The sequence below is a fragment of the Onychostruthus taczanowskii genome, unplaced genomic scaffold, assembly GCF_017590055.1.
Source record: "Onychostruthus taczanowskii isolate IOZ18803 unplaced genomic scaffold, ASM1759005v1 scaffold121, whole genome shotgun sequence".
Taxonomy (NCBI): Eukaryota; Metazoa; Chordata; class Aves; order Passeriformes; family Passeridae; genus Onychostruthus; species Onychostruthus taczanowskii.
The window spans coordinates 703133-715899 of NW_024498363.1; the positions used below are offsets into that span (position 1 = coordinate 703133).

General features: G+C 43.2%; 1 protein-coding gene across 1 annotated transcript; it reads left to right on the top strand.

Annotated features, from left to right (window-relative positions):
* The first annotated feature begins 238 nt into the window (after positions 1-238).
* On the top strand, positions 239-11271 carry FUT10 (fucosyltransferase 10). The gene is made up of 5 exons (XM_041395935.1): positions 239-479; positions 2395-2586; positions 3269-3554; positions 8872-9707; positions 10959-11271. Exons 2-5 carry the CDS (start codon positions 2506-2508, stop codon positions 11181-11183), a joined length of 1428 nt encoding a protein of 475 aa, XP_041251869.1. The 5' UTR covers positions 239-479; positions 2395-2505; the 3' UTR covers positions 11184-11271.
* Positions 11272-12767: the final 1496 nt, after the last annotated feature.

A 12767-nucleotide genomic window follows, 5' to 3' on the forward strand; every position in this document is an offset into this window, starting at 1 on the left:
TCTTTCTGACTGCCCCCTGGCCTCGTGCAGTCAGTGTGAAGTCTCCCTCAGGAGACGGAGAGTTTACAACCAGCACTGTTGCAAAAACCACCACAAAACCGCAAAGCGCGCTATTATGCAAACGGCTGTAGGAATCAGTGTCAGGGGCGGATTTATTTTTGGGAACTGGGTGAGGTCTTGCAGTGAGGGTTTGCAGAAGACCAGTCGGGTGGCGTGGAAGTGATGGCGCTCTCACGGCGATTAGTCCTCCGTCTTCCCTGTGCAGGCCTGAGGGACCCCGGGCAGAGCCGGGCCCTTCCCCCGTCCCCGCGGCGGGGCGGAGGGAGGCGCGCAGCCGCACCGCCCCCGCTCGCCGCCCCTCCGTGCTCCAAGTGGGTGCACCGGCTGAAAGTTAAAAAAAAAGCTGCAAAACACCCCAAACCCCCTCAGACCCGGCCAGAGGGGGACGGCGGTGGTGAGGCGGGAGCGAGTGTCTCGGGGTGAGTACGGCGGCGGGCGCTGGCTGGAGGATGCCTGACCCTCGGCGGGAGCAGGGCCGGGGCTGCGGGATGCGCAGAGCCTCGGGAAGGGAAGGGAAGTGGCAGCGTTTCGGGGAGCAGAAAAAACCCCGGCTGGGATGCTGAGCCCATGGAATTGCGGCGACACAGAGCTGGAAGGAGAGGCGGCGGGGAGAGCTGCCAGGAAGTTTGGAAGGATTGTCAGGGAGCTGCTGCTCCCGCAGGGCAGCCTGGGGTGGTGATTTATCCTTCTTCCCTCAACTCCTCAGGGCCTCCGCTCAGCCTGACATAGGTGGGAAAGCGTTGCAAGGTATCCTTGCCAGTGGCGCTGGGACGGGACAGAGCCCTGCCTGGCCCAGTCCTGGCACACACCGCCGTGCTGGGCAGAAGTGTTGCATGTTGGGCACCGCAGATGCAAAAATGAAGCCATGGCTCAGTGATACCCTGTATTAATAGGTGGAGTGCACCCATACTATGATCAGTTCCCCCTCTAGGCCCTGAAAATGTGACAACTACTACTACTCTTTTACCAGGGTAGGGATTAGGGCGGTGTTCAGTGGATCATCAGAATCTTGGTTTTTTTGCCATGCACTGGCCTGGTAAGATATATGGTGTTAAAAACACTGTCCAGCTCCAGGTGTACCTACACAGCAGTGGGCAGAATTCATCCCCTTCCCTTCCTGGTGTCACTTTTTGGCTCTACTGCAGGAGGCACAGAAGATGCAGAGGCTTTATGGAAAATCCTGCCTGATCTGAGAAGCTCTTAACTGGCACTTTCACACCCCCACAGACCTTCAAAAGCAGCTGGCCTGTGCAGAGCAGAATTGCACAGCAGGGTTTCATGTCAGCTTTTGCTAAAGAGGCCTTTCTGATGTTTGAGGGAAAGGGATGAACTCGTGTGTCAGTCGAGCAGAAAAAGAATATTTTTTTCCCCTCTAGCTGTCAGCATCACTGTGATAGTACTACAGCAGGCAGTAGCTTTGGGACCCATCCCTCTTTGTCAGGACTTTAGAACTTCGTGATTGGGATTGACATGGGGGGAAAGCTGGCAGGAAAACCAACATAAATTTCATTGTCATATATCTGAGTTTTCAGAACACCCACATTTTCAAACTTTACATCTCTGTGTGGAGTGCTACAGGCCTATCTTTCTACCATCTTTTTTTTTTATTTTTCAAGACCTGGCTGGAATTTTACAACTTCTCCTGCTGCCAGGAGTTGGGATTTTTGTACAGAAACATCCATCATGCAAAAAACCAGAAGGGTACTCTGAAAGCTAAAAAAAGCACTGGGGAAGGGAAAGTTATTTGAAGAGAGGCAGACCAGCACAGGTGCAGATTACTCAGAAAGGGGAACTTGTTAAATTTAACTAGGTTTAGGTGTGGACAGAGTTTGTGTGTGTATTGTGTGGTTACTTTCTCTATGCATTGGACATAGAGCATATTCCGTGAGCATTCTTTATGTTTGTGAAGAGAAGTTGCAGAAGACTGCAATGTAACAAGTCCAAGGCCAGGTAGTTGTGTGCCTTTTCCAGGAGCATTTTCAGAGATTGCCCAGGGAAGGAAAATCTCATTGGTTCCCTGGTTGTGAGTCTGCTGAAAAGCAGCACAGCTTGGCATCTGAAGCTCATGAAAGCAGTGGCCCTCACAGTGTACTGAACCAGCACCATCAGCATTCCTTACGCTGACTACAAGGATGAGAGGATGTCCAGGATGTCTACAGGGGAAGTAGGTGCCTCGGACTTTGTAAGCAAGAGTGTTGTCTTGTGCAGGCTACTTTCTGCATACCTGGCTGAAAATGTGGCTCTGGCACCTGCAGAAGGCTATGGGTAGATGTGGAACTGACCGCTGAGCTTTGAAGGAGCTGTCTGTGTTGATGCTCTACTCTTTTTCAGCAGCAGTCACCATGAAGAGCAATAAGGATAAAGTGGGAAAACCCAGCAGCAAAGAGTGAAGACTTTGGACAAGCTGACCTTCCTAATGTGCTCTGGCAGGCCTGGTAGTGCAGCATGATTAGGATGAGGAGGAAGATACTTTGGGCATCTTGCTTCTGCTTTGCAGCTGCCTTTTTCCTTGTGCTGACACTCCAGGTACAGGGGCAAGGGGGTGGGGTATGTATGAGATTGCTGTCAAAGCAGGACACAATTCTGTCGGATGAGTGAGGCAACAGACATTTTCCATACTAGTCTCTGCTTCACCAGGAGTTACTCTGTTAGCAGCATTGGCCTTGTGGTGACGGCTGACTTTGGAAGTGACATAACTCAGAGAATACCTTTCTTGTGTACATCCTTAGCTTCTGGAGGAGTTTCTCAGCAATGTTGCAACATACCATGCTGTGTTGTGTTGCCTCTATCCAGCATTGCCTCCTCTTTTCACATGTTTGAACTCATCAGGCTGGGGGACAAGGCTGGACCAGTGGAAAACCTAATGGGTTTTTAACAGCTAATTTTCAGAAGAAACCTGGCTACTGAAGGGCTTTTTACTGCCCTATGCATTTTCCAGGGGAGAAAGTAGAAGTTGTGTTGTTAAATCATGCATAATGTGGCCATATCTCAGTACAGAAATGTATTTCCTGCCTTCTCCTTACAATTTCAAATTAAAGCTTTTGCTGTTCTGACATAATGATGTCTGCAGTCAGTGAAATGCATCCAATTTGACTGACGGAAACTTAACATACTGACTTAGTGCTTGATACTTAAATTCTGGTTTGCAAGTAGATGTCCTGGCTAATGACAGTGATGTGTTATGATATGTATGTTTATTTCCCTGAAGGTTATCACCGAACTGGGCAATTCAGAGAATAAGGTGTCAATAATCTCCAGTTTACACAGCAGCCCATTAAAGCCTGGGGAGAGACAAGCTTTTCAGTTTAAGAAGCAAGAACTTCACAGCAGCTTCAAGACAGAGTCTGATGTAAATCACTATCCTGTCCTGCTCTGGTGGTCTCCCCTGACTGGAGAGACAGGGAGATTCAGTCAGTGTGGAGAGGATGTTTGCTTCTTTACTATAAACAAGACCTATCAGCACAATCAGATGACAAGAGCATTTCTGTTCTATGGTAAGAATCTATTTGTTTTTAAAGTAGCTTTTCCTCCCACTTAGTTCTTTCCTCATAGAGATTAAATATTTTAGGTGGCAATGACTTAGAACAGAAAATGTATGCAGCTCATTGTGTTGAACTTTGCCTGGTGCTGGAATACCATTACCAGTGCTCTGTAAAAGAGTGAAACTCTTTTAAGAGTGAAACTCACTCTCAAAAGTGACCATGCACATCGGTGGTATGACTGATGCCTTGTCTCATGCTGCTTTCCAATCACATGTACTCCCTGTTCGTGGAAGAAAAGACAATTTCATGTCATTGCCAAGGCATTTAACGACAGTCTGAGATCAAGCCAACTTTTTCCAGTCTTCTGGCTTGTCACCCCTAGCAGAGGTTCTGCAAGGCCTTTGTTGCACTTGTGCAAATCTTTTGTCTAAAAATAACGCACTCTGTGGTTGCAGTACAACTCCCCTGCCTCATGTGCCAAGAAATTGCTAGCAGACTCTAAATGGAATGTAGTGAAAGAAACCTATTGATTCCATACAGGGAGCAGCAGCTAGTGCAACTTCCTCAGCTGCTCTGGCTCTGCCAGGGACTTCCCATTGCATACACTGTAAAGTGAGTCTACAGAGCATGAAAGATGCATCATTTAAAAGTAGACCTCACTTCATCAACTTTGTTTTTTTCCCTCATGCAGTTGTTTTTGAAAGAAAACCTGAGTTTTAGGTGGAAAAATAAATTCAGATGCTTTTCTCTGACTGGTATGTTCAGATATTTTGTCTGGAAATAAAATAAATCGGGATACTGAATCTCATTTGCTCAATCTGAATACAGGTGAACTGGAATGAAGGGCCTTAAACTTTGTTATTAGCAGTCAAACAAAAACTTCTCATCACTGATCTTTTTAGATCTTTAAGTAGGTCAGCTTTGTCAGATAATATGATAGTTAAGCATGAAAGCAAAGGAATAACAGCAAAGGAATGAGAAGCTAACCCAATTAAAGACAAAGAAAGCTGGATTGCATCACAGGAAAGCTGTAAAGTCTGGTGATTTTGTTCTCCGGTGGTAGTTTCATTTGTCTTTTTCAGTATTAGAAGATTGCTACTCTTCCTTTTTAGCAGGCTTCTAGAGATAGTTTATTCTCACATTTTTAAAAGACAATTTATACTGGGCATAAAACTCTCCCTGTAGCTTTTTTTTTCCTTTTTATAGAGATGCTGGCTATGAACTTTGTAAAGACAAGTGTCAAAATATGCAAAATTGTTACTTATTTTTAAACCACAGTAAATGATCTCACAATGCCAAAACAGAGTTTTTCTCTCATTCTCTTTCTCTCCCCCTCTCCCCACTGTCATGATGCAGTGAGCTGTGAGTCTGCAAAAAGGTATATTTTACTTTTGCAGATTTTTCCTCTAAAGAGCCTGCTGGGTGAAAACTTGAATATCTGAATTTCCATGCTAAGGCTGGATCAGAGCACAGTTTCACCTTCCAAAGGAAATGCGATAATTTCCTCAGTACTTGGTCAGTAAGCTAGTCAAGAGAAGAATGATCCAAAGGTTAAGAAAAGTACTGTGCAAAAATACAGGGTGTAGATGTTTCCCAGCACAACTGCTTTGTTAGGAACACAAATTTTTCTGCAGCTTGTCCCAACTCACTGTCCTGGCCTGGAGAGCCCCTTAGTGTAGGTGATGATTGTCAAGTGTCGCTGTCTTTTGTTTTGAAATGAAATGTGGCATCCCCTTGTTAGACTTTGTTTCTGCCTTTGGGAGAGATTCCCAACTCCACCTTTTTAGTGTCACATAATTCATAGACTATAGTATTTAGCATGAGCTGGGTCTGTCAGGGCCTCAGGGGTGTTGTTCCTAAAAGAGAAGGATGTCCACCTGTTCTATACTGGTGCACGGAGTCCTTGAAGTATGACTTCTGAATGGAAGATGTCTTCTAAAATGCATAACTTCTCCTAGCAGCATATATATTTCTCTTCTGCATATCTAATAATTCCAAATTAATAGTTAGGAAGTGACTAGAAATTGCTCATAGTTCTAGTCTAGTGGTGCTTTTTTCTATTCCATCATATGCTTCCTTATTTCCTTCATCTCATGGGGTAGGGGGTATGCTGATGTTATCTTCCCTTTAATCCTTTTGTCTTCTTGCTGGACTGAGATTGATGAAGTGTTGTATTAAATTCAGTCATTCTGATGCGCTCTGATCTGTACTGTGGCCAGTTTTGGGCCTCTTATTACAAGAAAGACACTGAGATGCTGCAGCATGCCTAGAGAAGGGCAGCAAAGCTGGGGAAGGGTCTGGAGAAGAGTCCAGTGAGGATGGCTGAGGGAGCTGGGGTTGTTCAGCCTGGAGAAAAGGAGGCACAGGGGTGACATCATCACTCTCTACAACTCCCTGACAAGAGGCTGTAGGGTTGGCCTCTTCTCCCAGGCAGCCAGTGACCAGGATGAGAGGACACAGCCTCAAGCTGAACCAAGGGAATGTTCAGGTTGGACGTCAGGAGAAATTTTTTCATGGAAAAGGTTGTTAAACATTGGAATGGCTTGCCCAGGGTGATAGTGTAGTCACCATCCCTGGGGTTGTTCAATAAACAACTGGTCATGGAATCAAGTGCCATGGTCTAGTTGACAATGTGGTGATTGGTCAAAGATTGGACTTGATAATCTTGGAGGTGTTTTCCAACGTAAGTGATTCTGAGATTTTATAGTGCATTTTTCTTTATGTTTCTCTTTGCCTGGCTTAACTGTCCCCTAGTTTGGTAAGTTTTACGTGTTGCCTTTTTGTCTTTCTCTCATTCTTGCCTGTGTTTCCGCCCCCTTTTCCCTGCAATACTACCTGAAAGAGGGAGCACACTTGTAAGAGACCAAGCTGCAGTGCTGTTATTTCAATCCACAGCATTTCATTATTGTAGGTATGCACTGTTACTACTCTTTGCATCACCTAAACCAAAGTGTTTTCAAAGCCAGACTTCATGAATTTCTCCATGAGAATTTGATTAACTTTCAGTTTTCGTCACCTTCGTCTGTCACAAAATAACAGATCAAAACCAAGATAACACATCAAAAACAGAAGAAGCAAATAGCATTTTTCATTGAGTGGCATAGCCTTTCATCCTTTTATTGCTGAGGACTTAGGACCTGAGTAGAAGACAGAAGGTCGATGTTTAGTGGCCTTAAAAACCTCCACCTGATGCTCCTGAAGGATCTTGCTCTATAGGAGATTTTTACATTACTGACAGCTAACTTCTATCTCTGCTGCAGTAATGAAGTCTTATATTAGTTTTATAAGGTTGTCCTTGGAGTTACTTTGGTATGCTAATATAGTTGCAAGGACCACTGGACATTTTTTAAAATCTTCTTTATGTCTTAATTTTTAGATCAGTATTCTGTGTAAGACTTCTGCTAGCACCCCCTTCTTTTTCCATCAGTGGTTTGAGGTCAGGGGTAGAATGGAGAGTGAAAAGTTACAAGTGTGAGTGAAATGGTGTTATGACCCACCTCTGAGGAATGGTAACTGAGGTTCTTGTTAATAGATGCCTTGGGTGAATTAGAATGAAACAACTCTGGATGACTGGTGTGTGTATATATCAGCCAGATTTATTTAAAAACAATTTAATTGCAGTGGAAAGGAGGTATGTGGCTCTTCGGATTCTTTCATATAAAAGTATAAAAATCTCATGAAGAAAATATGTAAGGAAAAGAAAGAGAAAAAGAGAAGGAAGGGATAAAAGGAAGGAAGTAGATAGTGAAGATCCACCTCTGATGGATCCAGTGATGATTCTTGATCATTGCAATTTTGATGTCTATGATAGGAGTGATGGTTGCAGTCTTCATTCATTGAGGGTAGGGGCTTGCAAAACAGAGTGTGCTGGGTTGTATGCATTTAGATCCAGGCATGGGAATGCCTAGATCCCATCCCAGGGTGGGAATTTTTTATGTCTGATGCAACAGTACAAGGCATGTGCATGTGCAGTCTTCTGATGGAGAGTTCCTGGTAAGAGCTGAGATGCTTTGTGGTTGTTTGTGGTCCATAGCCCGCTGTAGAGGTGTGGCTGCTGTTTGACCATGCTTCTTGTGACTGTGCATCTCTGTCTTATGGTAAAAGAGGGAAACTGGCATGGAGAAAGCATTACCCTACCTCCACAGAGTCTGCTGTGGCCATTTCCCTTAGTTGGTTTGAACACAACTTGTTTAAGACCTTGTATTCCCAGTTGTCCTAGATGCAATCATCCATGCAGTTTGCTACACAAAGGTTAGGCTGCCACAGATGTTAGTTTATCTGAAGATAAGAATTTGTGATATTTTCTAAACCAGCTCTTCAGTGTTAGTTTCAGTTTTTGAACCTCTCTTGCTTGACAATATTAGCTAAAAGTTTTGTATGTTCAGTGCCTTTACTTAAGTAGAGAACAGATACGGTTCTAGTACAGTGGGGAAGTATCGTTACAGAAATGGGGCAAGTTTGCATTTAATCTGCAGTAAGGCTGGTTGTAAGAGTGTAGTGCAGTAGTTATGAAAGGAGAGCAAGCAGTGTGTTAATGAACTGGTACTTTCAACTTAGTTTTGTACAGACCAGCCTTTGAGAAAAGCCATCTAGGTTTGTCCTAAGACTTCAACCACAGTTTTCCCAGTTTCTGCAATTGTCTGTTTTTAGAGTTTAGACATTATTATTCTTCTACTTTTGGCATTACTTTGAGGAGCTGTCTTCTGCCGGGAGCTACTTCTTTATGTATCTGATAGGCAGCTGTGATACACCACCTCTTAATTTTCTCTTTGAAAAGTTAATAATTTGGCTTCCTAAGTCTCTACAGTACGATGTCTTTTCAAAACTTGAAGTAATTATTTTTTTCTCCTTAATCCTGTCCAGGATTTCAGCATCCATTTAGTTGTTTTATTACTAGAACCAAATTGAGTTCTGTGGTAACCATTTTCCTCACATCGCAGAGGAAATGCCATCTGTTCCCCTGTTTAGAGAACCAGGGGATTATTAGATGTCTTACTAGTCTCGTTTCAGTGCATTAAAATATGGAATTCCTAGTGATCCTTTGACGTGAGAGGCCTTTAAACTAATATGACATGAAAGGAAACCACTTTAATATTAACTACTGATCCCACTTCTCTAGGTTCTTCTGCTATGAAATTCAGTTTTGTCTGTCATTATGCTCTTGTGCCTTTGCATTAATTGCATTCTTTGAAGTAACTGCCTTATAGTGTCAGAAATGTGATGGTGCTAGCACTGATACTAAATTAAAACTAGACTTCTGTGCCATTGTAGTTAGTGTCACATGACAGACGAGCAGGATGAACACTTGCTTTTGTTTGCTTTTGTCTAGGTACTGACTTCAGTATAGACAGTTTACCTCTCCCTCGTAAAGAATATCATGACTGGGCCCTTTTCCATGAAGAGTCACCAAAAAACAACTACAAACTATTCCATGAAGCAGCCATCACCTTATTCAACCATACTGCAACATTTAGCCGCCACTCTCACCTGCCACTGACCACTCAGTATCTTGAAGGTGTAGAGGTCCTGAAGTCATTGAGGTTCATGATCCCCCTGCAGACGAAAAACAGCCTGAGGAAAAGGCTTGCACCCCTTGTGTATGTGCAGTCTGACTGCAACCCCCCTTCTGACAGGGACAGCTATGTGCGTGAGCTGATGTGCCACATTGAAGTAGACTCTTATGGGGAATGTTTGCATAATAAAGACCTTCCCCAGCATCTCAGAAATCCAGCTGCCATGGATGATGGAAACTTTTTAAAAATACTGGCACAGTACAAGTTCATTCTTGCTTTTGAAAATGCTATCTGTGACGATTACATCACTGAAAAACTCTGGCGGCCACTGAAGTTGGGAGTGGTGCCAGTGTACTTTGGGTCTCCCAGCATTGTAGACTGGCTTCCTAGTAACAAGAGTGCAATCCTGGTATCCAGTTTTTCACACCCTCGGGATCTAGCCCACTATATCAAAACACTGGATACCAATGATGAAGAATATGAGTCTTACCTACAATGGAAACTGAAAGGGGACATTTCTAACCCAAGACTGCTTAGAACAATGAAGGAACGCAAGTGGGGAGTGCAAGATATCACCCAGGACAATTACATTGACACCTTTGAGTGCATGGTTTGTAACAGAGTGTGGGAAAACATCAGACGGAAAGAAAAGGTATGTGTGAATTTTTGTTTGTGTCTCAGAGGGGCTTTAAAATGGCATTAGGGTCAGGTTTGTTCCGGGAAGTCCAGCTTTCCAGCTAGCTGATGGCCACAATATCCCAGTGCCATTGGGTTGTGCATCCTCATGTAAACAGGTGTTGAGAACATGTGTTCCTCACAGTGCTGCAGTGCAGTGTGTGAGCACATGACACTGACCACTGAGCTGGTGGTCATTTTCAGCTAAAGGCTTGAGTTGTTCAGGGAGGAGATTTTTTTTTCATGTTGTAGAAAGTAGCCTAACATGTTGACCTTCTTCAGATGACCTGGAACATCTGGAAAGAGGTTGCCCAGAAAGGTTGTGGGATCTCTGTCCTTGGAGGTGTTTTAAGACTAAACTCAGTTTTGCCCTAGGCAATTATATATGATTGCACCTGTTTGGAAGAGGGAATTGAACTAGAGATCCTTGTCTTCTGATCTGTCTTAAGCACTGTATGACTGTCAGGTTCTATATATGTGTGGGCACATTCACATGCCATTGTCTGTGGCCACATTTGGTGACTAAACACTGGAACAGTTTCTAAGCCAGGTTGTATGTTTGTGAGAAGCTGTATTTTAGCTGATCACCATCTGAGCAATACATTAAATGGTCAGCCAGTAGAAGGGAGATGGAGAAAACTTCTGAAGTTATTAAGGTGATCTGAAGTGATGAGAATTACAAACTGGCAAGTACACTTAACTAGACTTTGCTGTTTGAGTCTGAAACAAATCTGGACATGTGTTCTCTCTTTGAGTTAGGAATGCAGCCATGGAAAGGTAGAGAATAGATAGATACAGATATTCCTTACCTGTGCTTTTGTGGCTCTCTAGTCAATAAAATTGTGAAGACCAGTTTACTCTCCTGGCCAGATTTATGGCTTGTTTTTTTTCCCTTAGAAAAAGAATCTCGGTAAGTGTGTGCATATTTAAGATGAAAACAGAATATAATGATGAAAATATTACTCCTTGTCTTGTAATGTCATTTTGTGTGGGCTGGAGCTGCTCATTTGCAGACAAACCTTATCTGAGACTCAGATGCATGACTCGTCAGCATGACTGATCTTGTCCCAGATGCTTAGGGGAGACCTTCCACAGGGACATGGGTAGAGCCTGCAGCAGGAGGAAGAGTGTAACTGACGTGATTTGATAGCCTACTAATGGCATAGCACTTTTCTTCTCTGTTTGCCTGGGTTCCTGAATAACCCCTTTTATTTGTCTTTGTTGCCAGGGATGGCTACCCCAGAAATGGGAGGCTCAGGTTAGTCATCTGAGCTGCCCCAAACCACAGGCATTCTGGTTCTCATCGTCAAACCCTGGCTGGATTTCTCTCCAAAAGATGTGGATACCAAGCTTTGAGCAATCCAAGAAAGAAGCCTGGGCACTGAGGCACCTGGTGGAAAGGAACAAGAATTTTACAGCTGAAGAATTTTGGATGCTTGTATTCAAAGAATAAACACAACGGACCTGTAAAACAGAGTGAGCGCCTCAGAGGAGTTCTGTGGAATTTTCTTTTGCAGGTGACCTTATAAATTAGGATTAGTAGCCATGGGAAGTAGACCTGTGAGGCTGAATTTAGTATGTTCAGTGCTCAAGGGGCACTGAGAAATGCTAAACAGTCAAATCATTCTGCATGTAATATATGCACATATATATTCATATATTTGTATTTAGAATGATTGATATTAATTGTCATTTGTTCAAATGTTTGAACATTAAAGTCCTGATTGTCAGGATTCTCAAAGCCCAGATTTACGCACACACCTAATTACCCTGAAGCAGGTGGCTCTCCCTCCATCTTTAGATACATACCTGCTTGGTCTCAAGGCCCCTTTTTCCCCAGTCCAGGACCCTCCTTTGCTCCATTGATAGCCACAAGGTGCAGAGCAGCTGACACCATTGCACAGGTACAGCTTCTGTGCTGCTTTGGAGGTGGACTAAAAACTTGGGACTGTGTCCCTGGCTAGCTGTTTATTATCAAATTTCCTGGCATCAGCAGATTTAAGCAGGGACTTGGCTGGTTTTGTGTCCTGACACTGAGTGCCAATGTAATGTACATTAGTGGTTGGCGTGAGGAAGCACCATCTGTTAGTGTCCAGGGACAGATTGAATGAAAACGTGTTGGCTCAGATTTACCCACCATCTTCTGCTAAAAATAAGTAGAGTACATGAGTAGCTCTACTCCCCAGAAATAGGGTTGGCTTAGATCTGACTTACCTTCTTGCCTTTCTGATGATGTATTTGTATTCTGATGGTAGTATTTGTATCATGTAATCACATGAAATTATATGATTAAAAGGGCAGAGATAATATGGACTCCATTGGTGCTGAAGTCTTCAGTTGGCCCAAGGAGAAGTAGGTAGCCTTCCTGTTATAACACACAAAACCTCAAATTACTTAATCTGACAAAGAATAAAACTTGGTAATATTAGTCATCACTTGCCAAAAGACACACCTTTGCCTGGTATTTAGAGTGTTGCAGTTTTTTTTTTTTGCCTGGTATTTAGAGTGTTGCAGTTTTCTTTCCAAGTTCTTTCTTTCCAAGCTCAGTCTGTGGAGGAGTCAATTTTGACAGGATCTGCAAAATGGCAGTAACTGTGTGAAGCCATTCATATGAGTGACACTCATTCATACACATGCACATACAATGACACAGGCAAATGGAATTACTAATCCGGAGTTCTTTACATTGCCGGAAAGGCAGATATTTACCTGTATGAAATTTCCATGGAATTGTTCATTGCACCAGACTATTTTAAAATTTCTGTCAAACACACTTCTGTTTTATGAAGGGGTAGCAAATAGTGGCAATGCAGAAAGATGTGAATAGCATTTACATCAAGAAATTCAGCTGTGAAATTTACTTACCTTGGAAAAGTTCCTCACCAGAAATTTCCTCAGCAAATAGCTGGTGAATTTTTAATTACTTTTAAATCTGTCAAAGGAAAGATGAATTTTGGCCATGACCAACAGAGTGTTGGTCATTAGTATCAGTCATTGTTTCTATGAGAATATATTTAGTTATGATGAAGCAAAATAC